The 14,178-nt window shown below is 36.1% G+C and overlaps 1 protein-coding gene across 5 annotated transcripts in view; it reads right to left on the bottom strand.

The window, feature by feature from the left end:
- DNM3 (dynamin 3) overlaps positions 1 to 14,178 on the bottom strand; it is a 533,160-nt gene that overhangs the window by 30,030 nt on the left and 488,952 nt on the right. For all 5 annotated transcript variants that reach the window (XM_069478342.1, XM_069478341.1, XM_069478344.1 and 2 more), the window contains 2 exons: positions 8,549 to 8,713; positions 400 to 626 (listed from right to left, as the gene is read on the bottom strand). In XM_069478342.1, the coding sequence (XP_069334443.1) occupies positions 400 to 626; positions 8,549 to 8,713 (392 nt within the window). The remainder of the gene's footprint in view (positions 1 to 399; positions 627 to 8,548; positions 8,714 to 14,178) is intronic.

The following is a 14,178-nucleotide window of genomic DNA, read 5'->3' as shown; positions in this document are numbered from 1 at the left end:
TCCCTCTGTGGCAGTCAGTTTCTTTGTGCATCCTTTTAAACTAGATTCTGCATCCGTACAAGTGTGTGTTTTCTCTATATATGTAAATTGTATTTTTATACATCATAAAACACAGTGTCCTAGAACAACTTCTTTTTTTTTTTTTTTTTAAACTTCACTTGATTATCTTTTCATTTCAGGACTTAATAGATTTGTCTTATTCTATTTAATGACTGCCCAACATTCCATTGAAAGGATGCATTGTGCTTGGTCTTGCAGGGAGTCGGTATAATCTGACCTTTTCCCTCCTGGACATGAATAGTTTTTTTTCCCTAGGTTCATACTGATTAGCAAAGCGCTCTCAGAAAACGATATTGGACCGCACAGCAGGCCTCAGGTGTCGCGGGGCCGTCTTCCTACCTGCGAGAGTGCTGTATCCAGGAGTCATCCACCGGAGGCGGGGCAGGGGTGGACACAGTGGCTGTGTTGATGTCGCCGATGATCACCAGGGCTTCTTTAAGGGCTTGGTACATTCGAAGCATCTCATCCCGGCGCTGCGCCTGCTCGGCAGATTCCTCCATCAGCGTATTTTGGTCCTCTGAAGAATACAACTGTGCGAGGAGCTCTGAATTTATGAAGTCTTTAACCTGTCAGGTTACCATAGAAAAATAACAGTGGTAACGAATGAATGATTAGATGGTATAAACATGGCTGTGGCCTTCAGAGACTGTGGACAAACGTCCACCAGTGTCCACCCCAGGAAAAGGGAAGCATCATGTATCTGTTTACTCTTGTTTTTGTCATTATCCTCCCTGTCCCCAGTACTGGTGCCAGTCACAGTTTCCCTCTGTGTTCTGGCTCTCGATTCTGAAGGATAACTTAGATGAGCTGAAGCCAGACCAAACCCTGCCCTCACCCGCACAGGGCCTATCAGGTGTGCAATATTGTCCGAGGCTGTTTGGCTTATGGAAGAGGGAAAATACTCTGGGGTAAGCAGAGCATTTTCAAGAGAAAGCAGTGACATAAAGAAACCTATGTAACAACACAAGTTTTCCATCCCTTGGCATTTCCAATCCTTTACCTAGCCTTTACCAAAGTCACTGGAAAATTATTAAGAGTCAAAGTTTCAGTGTTGTCTCAAAAGTGGAATTAGCACCAGTAAGTGAATATGTATTACGTACAGAACCTTATATAACTATATGCAAGTTGATTTACAAACAAGTGAAAGAAATACACTTTGTTTTCTCAAAGTTTACAATAGAAGTTAGTTACCAGTGATGAGGAGTGACATGAGGTTTCCTAGGCAACAGATATGTAAAAACAAATTAAAGTGTGAAAATATGTAGGAGTAGTCTTAAAGGAGGGGCATTTTGTGGCAGGATGAGAACAGAGAGGATGAATACGGTGCAAAACACAAAGGGAGGGAGGACCAACCACCATATCTCATCAAATCTAAGACACCAGTGATTTAAAAAAAACCCACTATATTATGTGCCACTAAGAAAAACAAAAAACTCCCATCAATTTAACTATGACAGAATGTCAAGATGTTACTAAGTGTAAGGTGCATCTTCATTTCAGAAATATTAAACATAAAACTGAGTGTTGAGAGTCAATTGTGGAATGTCCCAAGTGCCTTGACAAGTTGTGTGACTTAATTCTTACCACACACTGATGAAACATGTATTATGATTCCAGTTTTACAGATGCATAAACAAGTTTGGAGAGTGTAAGTAACTCGCCCAAGGTCACACAGCATTAAGTTGAATCCAAAATCTTTTGACTCGAAGTCTAGTGCTCATTCCACTACCCAATTATCCCACTGTGATTGACTGCTCAGAGAAGACAATTTATGTTTGAACATTATTATTTTAGACTGGTGCAGCAAGTATATCAATTAACTTAAGTCTAGCAAAATAAACTAATTTGGATTTTTCAGTTTCTCTGTTACACGAGAAAGCTACCTTTTATCTAGAGTCACTGAATACAAGTATATTTAATTGTTACAAATTCAGACCGACAACAGAACACCTGTCAGATACTCATAATTCCTGGGTTGTAGTTAAATTTGTTACTCAGAAATGACAAGAGTCTAAAACATAGCTTCATAATCTTTTAAAGGTATTAAAATATGTAAATAATTCCACTAATAAAAAAATTCAGCTAAATCACAGCTTTATTGTGGTGAAATAAAAAGTGTTTCCTGCACATATTTTGTAAACCAAGACTGATTAAGTGTGGAAGTAATCTAATATACAAGATGTATTCAGGGAACTGTTTGCTAGAGTAAAGGTTCACGTATGGTGGTTGTGGAAGGTAAATTTGGCTGGGAAACCCGGGACAGATGTGAAGGCCTTGAATGCCAAGGAAAATGTGTTTGAACTTTTCCACTCAACAGTGGGGAGCCATGGAAACATGTTAAGCAAGCAAGTGAAACAATAAATGAGAGTTTTAGGAAAATTAATCTGGCCGTGATTGAAAAAGAATTTTCGAGGGTAATAGTGGAGACAAGGAAATCTGTTAGAAGGTTATTGTAGATCATTCATGAGATAAAAGGTTTTAATTTAGCAATGTTGCGGTAGAATAGAAAAGATGGGTCATTACAAAGGAAGATAAATAAATTTCATTATAAAGGAAAAATCAACTGGACTTGGTGCTGTTTGGATGTGAATGGCAAGGAAGAAAGAAAGGAACAATCAAAGACACCTCAAGCGTTGAGGTTTGAGGGAGTGGGAGAATACAAAATCAATTGTCAAGAAAGAAAGTCAGATTTAAAGGAAAGGTAGTAAATTTGGCTTTAGGAATATTTCATTGCCCTCCTTAAAGATTTTTTTTCACTTCTGAACACACTTGCAGGTACCCAAAGAGTCATGGACATTTGCGCAAATTTTCCATTGTTGGGTATGCACTTGGATAGGTGGTGCAGTTCAGAACTCAAAACCAGACAATTTTCCTGGCATTGACCACCAGTTGGGTTAAGCTCCTTTGAAGCTTTACATCTTACTGGAGTATCACTTAGAATCTATTAAACACAATTTAAAAGAATATTCTTCCAAGACTAGATTTAAAGCAGATCTGAATTAAGAATCAACTGTCAAACAAACCACGATGTAAAATAAGGGCCTGTTTCAGCATTCTGATCAAAGGATCTGTCTTGAATCTTTCACATCCAAATATTACACACTAAAGCTTGCCTACTAAGCAAAAGCTTTGGCAATGTTCTAAAATGAGCATTATTAGCTTGTGAGAAAATGGCAATACAGCACAGTGGGTTCAAAACATAGGCTTTAGAATCAGACAGCTCTGGATTTGAGTCCTAGCTCTAACATTTATTGTTTTTGGGCAAAAAACTCAAATTCTTTGAGTCTCAAGTTCCTCATTTGTAAAATAGGGATAATGGTAGTAGCGACCTCAAGAGTTGTCAAGTGAAGATTAAGTAAAAGAATGAATATAAGTTGCTGAGCATGATCCTAGCATACAGTTAGTGATCAATAAACAAAAGCCATTATTTTTACTGTATATGGGCTAGATTGGCATTAGGTACAATAGAAAGCTATTGCAACGGTGCAGGTAGCAAGTGACGTAAATATAGAGACTAGGTTAATGTTTTATTTTGCATTTAAGCCAAATTTTAGAGGGACTCCTCTCCTTTCCTCCCACTAACCTGGCTTTGTGGTGCTACAACTTGAGTTTGGAACAAAGGTAGGGGGACTTCCCAGACACTTCAGGGACTTTCTGAGCAGTTTGTATGTCAGCGGTACAAATATAAATATCAAGGATTCTGCACAACAATTAGAGGCCAAGTGGATCCCTTTTAGATGATAGCATTTAGAAAACAGTTCACAGAACATAACACAGTAATTATACTTGAATGCGGGATTTGAAATAATATTTATGTTTTTAATTATAACACCTTATAACCTATATATCTCTGTACGGTTTGCAAAAATTCTCACACACAAAACCTCATTCCAGCCCAACTCTCCAGGCTAGATAAACAGGCATTACTGCACTGTGCCGCTCTGCTCAGTGTAAAGGAATGTGAGGTCATTAAAAACGTTCCACATGTTTTCCTCCCTTTCTTACTTTAACCCTTCTCTAGCAACCTGCGATATGTTTCAATCTTAAACCTTCTTTGTTATGACTAAGACCATTTTAAAGCCTTCACAAATCGACATTTCTAGGGTTTTCATACAGTTTGGTTTCCCAGGAAACCATTTCCCTGATGTCTCTTTGTTTCTAGAATGAGGAGGGTCGCAGTATGGAACATAGCGCTCTCTCTCATTCACATAATACATATATCAAAGTTTAATTGAGAAGTTTAATTTTGTTTAGTTTGGGGGAGGAGGCTTGGTTAGAATTTCGTGGGTCTTTTGAGATCTCACAATTCTCTCATACCTACTTAAGCCTTCTTTGCTTTTCCCAGGGATTTAGTTCTGCTAAAGACCAAGGAAGTTTTCCTTCTTTAAAAAATAACATCTTTTGACTCAAAAACATAACGTTGAGCAAAAGTTAGAGACAAAAAGGCACATACTATATAATTCCAAAGTTCAACAACAGGCAAAACTAATCTATGGTATAAGAAAGCAGGAGAGTGTCACCGTGGGCAGGGAGTGATGGTGGGAGGCTGGGGGCAGGGACAGAATAGTGGGATTTTGGGGTCCTGGTCATAATCTTTTTCTTGAGTGGCGTGCTGAATTCTTGGCCAGTGAAAAAAAATCAATGCTCTAAATACCAGAATAAAGCTCTGGTATTTAAGATGTACTTTCCCCTCAAATAATGAACATTTAAAATAACACTTTACTTCACACACATTAAAGTTACAGTGAGTTTTGAAACTAGGGCACATGTTATTAATTTTCCACCAAAGTGCCTCAGGCAGCACACACTCCAAGTGTGAAATGTCTTTAGGTTTCGGGTTTGATTTTTCAAAAAATTCAAAAAATGTTTACATTCTATTTCATATTATCTGGGTTTGTAAGATTTAAAACAATGTTTCTCATATTCAAACAAATCCTAATTAAATATTCAAGTAAAATTAACCTTCTAGGAAGATAACCCATGTGTATCCTGTAGGAGTAGGAGTCCTCTAGCTGGAGAGGCTGACTTAGAGTTCTCCGAACCCTGTCACATGCATCATCTGATGTTGAAATGGAGAGAACATCGGCTATGAATGAGAAGACCTGAATCTTGACCTTGACTCTGCGCCCCCCAGCCGTGTGGTCTTAGGCAAGTCAACCTGTTGGAGCTTTAATTTCTTCAGTTATTAATATAAGCTGGGGAAAATAAATGGGTACCCAATGAGTTGTCGTCCAACATGTTCGAACAGAATTATGTGCCATTTTGCTATGCACATTTTTAGAATAAAGCTGGATCCACTTTGATTCTCTGATGGAGAATTTCTGGTCAGGTGAGCTACAGAGAAGAGACCATCAAAATGAGCTTGTCATGGGGTGTTATGTGTACGTTAGCTTTAAAGCTCTGAACAAAATTCTGCTGCTTTGGCTGTAGCCTGTCCAGAACAACCGTTTGTCATAAACTTGCTATTTCTTTGTGCTGCTATTACCTGGTATGTTTAAGTAATGAAACAGCTGCTGCATTTCAATAGACAAAGGCTTACAGTATGTCTGAGGCCAGGCATTTATTGCTAGGCTTTAAACTTCTTAAACAATTCCATATGGAGACTTGAGTGGCAGAACACTTAATGTAAACTTTCAAAGGAAACTGCCCACCAAATTCTGAACTTTATGAAAGTTGTCTGAAACATATTCTTTTTCAGAAGGCCGAGCAGCCATTCCCATTTCAAAGAGAAAAGGCCACAGTGTTGCTTTCCACAGACCAGGAAGAAATAGAGGACCCCGTTTTAGGCATTTATTGGTTCTGGAGGAACAATTAGCTTTTTCACCCAGACCCATTTATAGAAGCAACAGGGTTAACTGGATGGAATTTAGAATTAGGAGTCTAACTATTAGTTTCTAGTTGTGATTTTAGTATTAATTCTCTCACTTGAAGATCTCTTCACTTTAGATCAGATTAAAAACTCAACATGCACACATGGCACAGTGCCACATGCCCAGTGCATCCCAGCTTCCTTGTCCTCCGTGGGGCTCTTCCGTAATGAACAAGAAGGGCCGGGGCACTCTGCACAATGAGACGCCACAAGAATATGAATACATTTTTAAAAAGAGATATCTATTCTTACATATATAGAATTATATATAACTTTAAGTTATATCATATTAATATGTTATATGTAAAACTATACCTTCTATATATATAGTTAAAAAAAGCACCTAAAATAATGCTCAGGAAAAGCAGTCATTCTACATATGTAAAACTAGTTTCTGGTAGATGCAAAAAGTTACATTTTAAACAAAGATAGCCATAGTTTGGCAAGAACTCGGCATTACATGATACGTTTGCCTTCTTCACAATCCTATTAGTTTCTGCTTCAAGGTTTGACCTTGGAGATCGGGTCTCAGTCAAAGTCCCCTTTCTCATGACTCTTACGTGAGGTCTCTCTCAAGAAAACTAGCAGAGCTTTGCCTCCAAGGTTAATATCCTGTAGGTGGGGGTTTGGCCAGTTCATTAAAGCAATTAAACAGAGCAGTGAGGAGTGAGAGAAATTACCTCTGCATTTCTCTGTGTGTGCCTATGTGTGTGTGTATGTGTGTGTTTCTTGAGAAGGTGAAAGTAGGATAGATTTACAATAGGTTTTTTTCTTCTAACTAATTTGTGTCAAGCTACTCCTCACAGCTACAGACAGGAAGTGCTATTTCCTGTGCTGATGATTTAATATAGTGCAGAGCAAAGCAGCGTTTGAACTGATGGCAGCACTAATGACTTGGTAAAACAGTGAAAAGATAAATGATCCTTAATCAGGAAAATGTTTAAATAAGCAAGTGCCTGGATATACCACACAAAACAACCTGAATTCACTTAAGTAAAGTTAAGAGGGTAATTTTTTACATACACAGACTATTTGTTTAGTACTTTCTATTTTTCTAAATGCCTTATGGCCACATTTATTATAATCTCTGACAGTTCTGTGAGGTACCTTGGTGTTCTCACTGTAGCTTTAGAAGTAACTGACTTCAACTCAAAGGGGCAAAATGATTTGCTTCAGGTCACAGAGCAGGCCATTGGTCAAGCTTAAGAATAAAACTCAGTTTCCACATTCCCGATATATTGCCTACCTGCTGGCTGATACTTCAAAGCATCCTGTTAACCTTGTCTGAATGCACAAAACGTGTATGAAGATAGAGTAAGTTAAAAACAAGATTGTTCACATGAGTGCTTGAGGTTCTTACAGTCAAGGAATGAAGGGATCATGGACAATGAATGGACTGTATATTTAGAAATAAAATTTTGAAAAAAAAATCTTGAAATATGGATGAGGGCTATTTATAGTTCTTAAATAGGCAGCCATATTAATTTCTTACAATTATATCTTTTAGAGTACTTTCATATATACTATCTTCTGGAACAAATCCCTAAGTCAGATAAATGTACCATGATTCTACATATGGAGGAAACAGACACATAGAAGTTAAGTGACTCGACTTAGGTCAGCAGAGTCCGTAGTAGAACCAGGTTGTAGAACCTGGTTTCTCCTGAATTCTGCTTTGGGCTCTTTTCACTACTTTGCCATCTAATTTTTATTTCTTACAAGCAATGCTCATAATATATCCTTGATTTAAATAAAAATATGTACTTAAAAGATAACTAGGAATAAAATTGTTGGTGTTTCACTTGTCAAGATTCAGAAAAGCCTGCTATAAAACACCTCATTATAACCTATCTTATCTAAAAGACAATTTCTCAAATATTAAATAACTTGTGTTATTATTTGTACTTTTAAAAGTTAACTACCAAAAGAACTAAAGCAGACCACATAATTAAAGTATCATATCCTGACTACCGTAAGTAACCTTAAAAAGAGACAGATTCTAGAAAATATGGATCCATTGTTGACTAGTCTAGCAGAATACTTTTGAGATCTGACATTATATCATCCTTACCTTAGAAAAGCAAAGTTCACTGACTTTGTATCCAAGGGTATAAAGCAAGAAGCCCTTTCCCAGGTTAAATAGCATCCCATAGTTTTTAGAAGCTGAAAAGAATCATATTAACATATTGTATGTGTGTGTGTGTGTGTGTGTATGCGTGTGTGTGTGTGTGTGTGTGTGTGTAGGAACAAATATATCCTTTGCCTTTAATCTCAAGGTCTAGGAGTCAGGGATCCTGGTTTTATTGTTGGCTTTGCAATTAATTTATATCATGACCATGAATATGATGTTTTTACTCTACTTTATTGTGAGCAAATTCACACCCTTCTAGAAGAGAGCCAAATGGGAATACCCCTATACTATAGCTAGAAGTTTTAAGTTTCATTTCCTAAATTCTCTTTCACTTGTCAGTCACTTACCACTTGTAATGGAAAATGATGAACCCAGTAATAGGTATATCATCTACCTGGAAAATATCACAAAAACTCTGAAGAGAATGTGTGCAATTTCCACACTGGGATGGGTTAGAAATCAAAGAGAGACAGTTTATAATCACTTACATTATTGATCATAAGGTGCATTATTGTTTTTGGAATTAGATCTCTGATGCATTTGTTGATAATAGACATATAGGAGTCTACAAGGTTGCGAATGGTCTCCACTTGTCTCTCCAATTGTGGGTCCATGGAAAAGTTTTCTGCTTGGCCATTCTCATCATTTTCAGTCTAACAGAAAAGAAACAAAACATGGATTATCTCATATTCACTCAGAAGAAAATAAAATAGCAGACATTATCAGATGATCAACTTCTGCTAGGCATATTTGGAGTTTATGCTACTAGATGGTAACATCTTGTATCTTATCTCCCACCTATTAGTTCTGAAAAGAGATCAGAGCCCTGCAGTTATTACTCTACTTTCAGCCTGCCACATTCTAGGAAAAACAAGAATTCTGATTCTGAATGAATGTGGAGATGAATAACCAAATAAATAGTGTACCTAACAACATACCTCTAGAGAACAATATAATCTTAAACCATTTGCAAGCTGGCCAAAGAACTGAATCCAAATATATGATGCAGATATAAACCTCTGGGAGGAGTCTCTGGGGATTCTATAGATTAGAAATAACCTTGGTGTTGCTCTGGCACATCTACATCTGCTCTGGAATGGATCAACATTTGGATCAACCCATATTCAAAGCTAAATTTCTGAGGCTGGCCTAAAGCCAAATAAGAGATATAGATGATAATTTATTCTTCCATGCACTTGCTGGAATTTCTTATGTAAATTCATGCTTCTGTCATCACTACTAAAGGCTGGCTCCATTGTAAAAAACTTATAATTTTAACTTCCAACTTGTTATTCTTTGAATAAAACAGAACATATCCATACACAAAGAATTTATTTGTACAACACGAGAGAAGCATCTGTTTTCTATACTATGGAACTTGAGTTAATTAATTTTGGCTTATCCACCAGAGGCAGGGTTGGAATGGCATCTTCATCATTAAGGGCTGACCTATTGGCTTGGCATTGAAATCAATTTAGAACAAATGGTCTCCATTTCAAGTCAGGTTGAACCATCTAAACCCTAGAACATGATACAGATATTGTTAGTGGTCTGGCTACTTTCTAGCATTTGGAAAGATTTAGTTATGAATGTAAAAGAGAGAAATAATTTATTGCTTCCAATGTGGACATGAAGTACTTTTCTTTGGAAATGTACATACTTTAATCTGCCAGGTTTTCAATCTTTCAATCAATTCTAGGCAAAGCACTGTGCTAAATAGATCAGCTGGATCTATAAATGACAAGCCTCTCCTTTGAACCAATATGCATGTGTGAAAGGCATATTGATAGCCCACAAAATCCACTGTAACAAAGATAGAAATTGGTTCTAATCATTTATATAAGCTTCTCTCAATCGGAAATATCTTATGTTTAAAAAAACACTTTAAAATAATATATGCTCAAGTCATTTCCCAATCCTGAGAGTATTACCTCATGTATGAGAATATTTCTGAAGCATCTTACTGCTACAACAGCAAGCTAATTGACTGGAAGTTGCAAAATTGACAGTTGTTCCCTTATACTGTTTCTTTTAAAATGGTTTTTGGTCACTGAAAAAAGGAATTTAATAAAATCTTATGCGGTTCTTTATTTTTATTATTAGTTTGTGATGTAGGCACAATAGGAGCTGGCACAAATAGATAACAGGCTAAGGCCACAAAGTGGTAAAATGATAGTGCAAAGATCAGCCAGCTGTAGCAGCTACAAAACCAATCATGTTTCCAGACTTCTTTCTGGGGCATAAAAACCACTCTGAATCTGCAAATGCATTCTACACTGCACCAAAATTCAAAGAGTCAGTGGTAATTGCTATGCTATTTTAAAGATACTGTATTTGAATGTGAAAACTTTAGGTTCAAATTCAGGCTCTATCATAGTGGTTGTGTGATCACACTTTGATTTCCTAATGTAACTGAGACTCAGATTCTTCATCTTTAAAATGGGGATATGCTTACCTGGAAAACCTGTGGCAGCTAAATGAGATGATCTATATGAAATGACCTAGCAGAGGACCTCACGGGCACTTTACAAGTGTTAATCTCTTTCCTTCCTTTCTGAATATTCATGGAATATGAGAGAGTTGCTTGACTCTCAACACACACTATGAAAATTTAAGATGAAAAATTTGAACATAAAACATTTTCAACTCAAGCAATATAAAATGCCAAACTGCATGTGTATAAGGATGTATGTGTACATGTACACATACACACACACACACACACACACACACATATCCCTCCATGTTTCCTGCAAGCTATTCCCCTTGCTGGGAACCCCCTCTGCCCACTACTCTTTGCCCACCTGCGAAGGCCTCTCATCTTTCACAGCCCTGCTCCGCCATCTGCTCTCCTAGACAAGCTCCTGATGGCCATCGTGCCCTCCACCACTCCTGCTTCTACTTCTACACTTCAGCTGTGCTTGTACTCAGTCATTTAACATCCAGCTTAGTTTTATGCTCCTCTCTCTACTAGACTCCAGGATCTTGTTTATCTCGCTTTTTCAGCACCTAGCACAGAGCTTGGTGCAGAGGAGGAAGAGAAGGAAAGGAGGTTAATGCTACAACTGGGTTTACCAAAGTCAAGGAAGCCATCCCAGTGCATTTCAGGGTCTCCAGGAATGCCTACTTGTTAGAGAAAACCAGAGACTAGAGAAACCCCCAGTTGATGAGTTAGGATCTACTACCACTTGATAATGAGGATGATAAAATGATTATGGAATTAATGTATATAAATGAGAACAGACAACCTACAGCTTTGTGAAGAAAACATCTGTAAAAAGCAACATAAACCTCCGATTTGAATACAGTACAATTCAGTTTGTCTCTCTGAATTAAAATATTTTTGGATTTTGCTATTTTATTTATCAGTAGGAGGTGATGGCATTTCAGAATCAACCTGCTATTTACCTCCTCCCAGGAATATTTATTGAGCACTTACTGTGTTCCAGTTAATGTGCTAAGCACTTTATATAGAAGATCTGCACCACAACCTTAGGACATGGTTATTGTCAACCTATAGAAGAACATGTCAAGGCTCTGAGAGCTGAAATTTGTTCAATAAATAGAAGATGAATGTGATTTTAAACTAATTTCTTTTTTTATTTAGGTATAAAAAACTGAAAGTATTATGAAACAATGAAACATCCATAATATATCAAGTTAGTTTTATAGGTAAAACACTAAGTGTAAAGAGAATTTCTAGGAAAAAAAATCTTTAAAGTACTGATATTTATAAAAATTATTCAGCTAAAAGAGAAAGGCTGAATAAATAGCATATATTAAATGAACCTCCAGGAATATGAAATACCATGAAAATTATATCATCATCCATATTTTCATGTAGAAACACTGAATTTTCCCATTTTACACCATTCTTAACATTTAGCCTTGTTTTACTTTTTTGCATATCAAAATGTGCGAAAGACATTGACTTTCACTTTTGAAGCCAGATGCAATTAAAAAGCAAAGCGTCAGAGTGAACGGAAAACGTTGATTTAATTCTCAACATTAAATGAAAAAAATAGTGACATTCCAAAATAACCAGTAAAACAATTTGAAATTCTCTTTAGCTTTTGGCAACACTGATAGACACATGCTTGCACGCAAATCTTTACTATTCTGATAATACAGTAGACATGATGGGGAGTCACAGAATTCAGAATGCAAATTTGATTTCGTTTCTGACTTTAGATAGAAACAGTAATTGCCCCTGCCAGTATGTCTAAGATGAATGGCAAAAAATGTATATAGATCGAATTTTTCTTTTAACTGAGTAATTGCAGAGAGAAAACGCTCCCTTTTCTCTAACCCCAGTTCTAATCAAATTCTCTATCGTGCTTTTTTCTGTATGTATACTGTGTATGACTATGTATTTTCTCTTTGTTTAAATTATAGGATTGCAATAGTATTCTTTGCAGTCGAAGCACTGAAGTGACAGCTGTTTATCATTATCCTCATCAAGGGAATGTAAAATAAAAATAGTAATTTGTCTCTGATCTTTGAGGCAAAAAAGAATGGTCTGCAAACATTTAACCTTTTATGTGCAGGTTCAGTGATGCTGTTTACAAAATGTGAATAATATTGTAGAAACCAGCTTTCATCTGAAAAATACAATAGACAGGCCTTCCTATTGCAATTTTTTTCTAAATACCTTTTGAGAAATCTAATTCAATTTAAACAATAAAAAAACCTAGCATTTTAAATGTGAAGTTGTTTATAAAAATTACTATAACTTTCTTTCTTAAGAAATTATTTGCACAGTATTTAAGAAACAGGCTGCTTTACAAAATTTTAATTTAAAAGCTTTCTTTTAAAGTATTACTACTTTAACAGGTGAGGGAATTAAAGTGTTGAATTAGAAATTATTCTCACCAGACCTTGAAGCATCCATTATAGAAGCTTTGGGCTTGACTGGAATGTCTATTTTTCATGTGTTTTGTTTTTATCTTTTCCCTTTCCTTGAATCTCTTATTTGATTATGTCATAGGTTTATTTAAGGACCATTGAAACCATCTAAATAAGGTTGGTGACTTCAATTCTTTAAAAGTAGAATAATATAAATGGAAAGTATCCTGGCAGTATATAAACATAAAATACCACAAAGCTAAAAGGGGAGGGCGTGTTGTGGCATCTCTTCTCACCCATGGGGAATATTGGCCAATAATCTATACACAAGTGATTTTTCCAGATAACCAATGCCTTCCCCCTTTTAAGCAACTATTATTATTATGTAATTCTCCACTACCTTAAACAAAGAATAAAAAATATTCTTTAACTTTTTCTTAGTGAATCAGTTGATCATTATGAAAATGGTGTTACCATGGTAATGTACTTTTGAATTTTCCAGCCCCACATTGAGAATGTTTTCACTGAAAATCTTTTTCCACTCCCAAACATTCACTTCCAATTTGATGAGGCTAGAAGGATATGGTTAGGGTGGTGTTGGTGCTCACCCCACCATCAAAAGTGATCTACAAATACTGTGGGATAAAATATGTGTTTTTCCCAAATGCTACTAGGATGACCATATATAGTCCCATAAGAAATGCCTTATAGACATAAAACAATTCTTCATTATGTTGGTCATGATGAAGGCTCTTTTTGATTCAGAGTGATTCCTTTGCTACTGCGAATTCTGTAACATCAATTTATCATAATGTTTATATATTCAAGTAATCAAATATTACAATTACAAGAAAAATCCTAGTGGTTTCATTTGTGAGAAGATCACACCTGAAGACTATGGGGAAAAATGACACAAGAGTAATCTGTGCTTTAGGAATTCTACTTTCATTACCTAAAAATGCATAACTGTATGTAACATTTATATTATTACAACCATTATACTATTTGTTTAGCAGACATTCTTTAAAGCTCATTCATTTCAGAATCAGAGTATTAATGGCATTATAGGGTCTACACAATAAAAAACTGGGTCATCTTATAAAGACTGAAAAATGGGAAAAAGTATGGAAGAAAATCATAAATATTGTAAAGCAAAATTTGTCAATTGTTTTGTTCTTTAAAAACATTTACATGAATGGGTATAGATGTGCTATAGAAAAGTTAATAAAATTCCGGAGAAAGCAGGGGCAATAAAATTCAAGTATTATGAAAG

The sequence above is a fragment of the Eulemur rufifrons genome, chromosome 8, assembly GCF_041146395.1.
Source record: "Eulemur rufifrons isolate Redbay chromosome 8, OSU_ERuf_1, whole genome shotgun sequence".
Lineage (NCBI taxonomy): Eukaryota > Metazoa > Chordata > Mammalia > Primates > Lemuridae > Eulemur > Eulemur rufifrons.
This window is presented reverse-complemented; position numbering and strand designations above follow the sequence as displayed.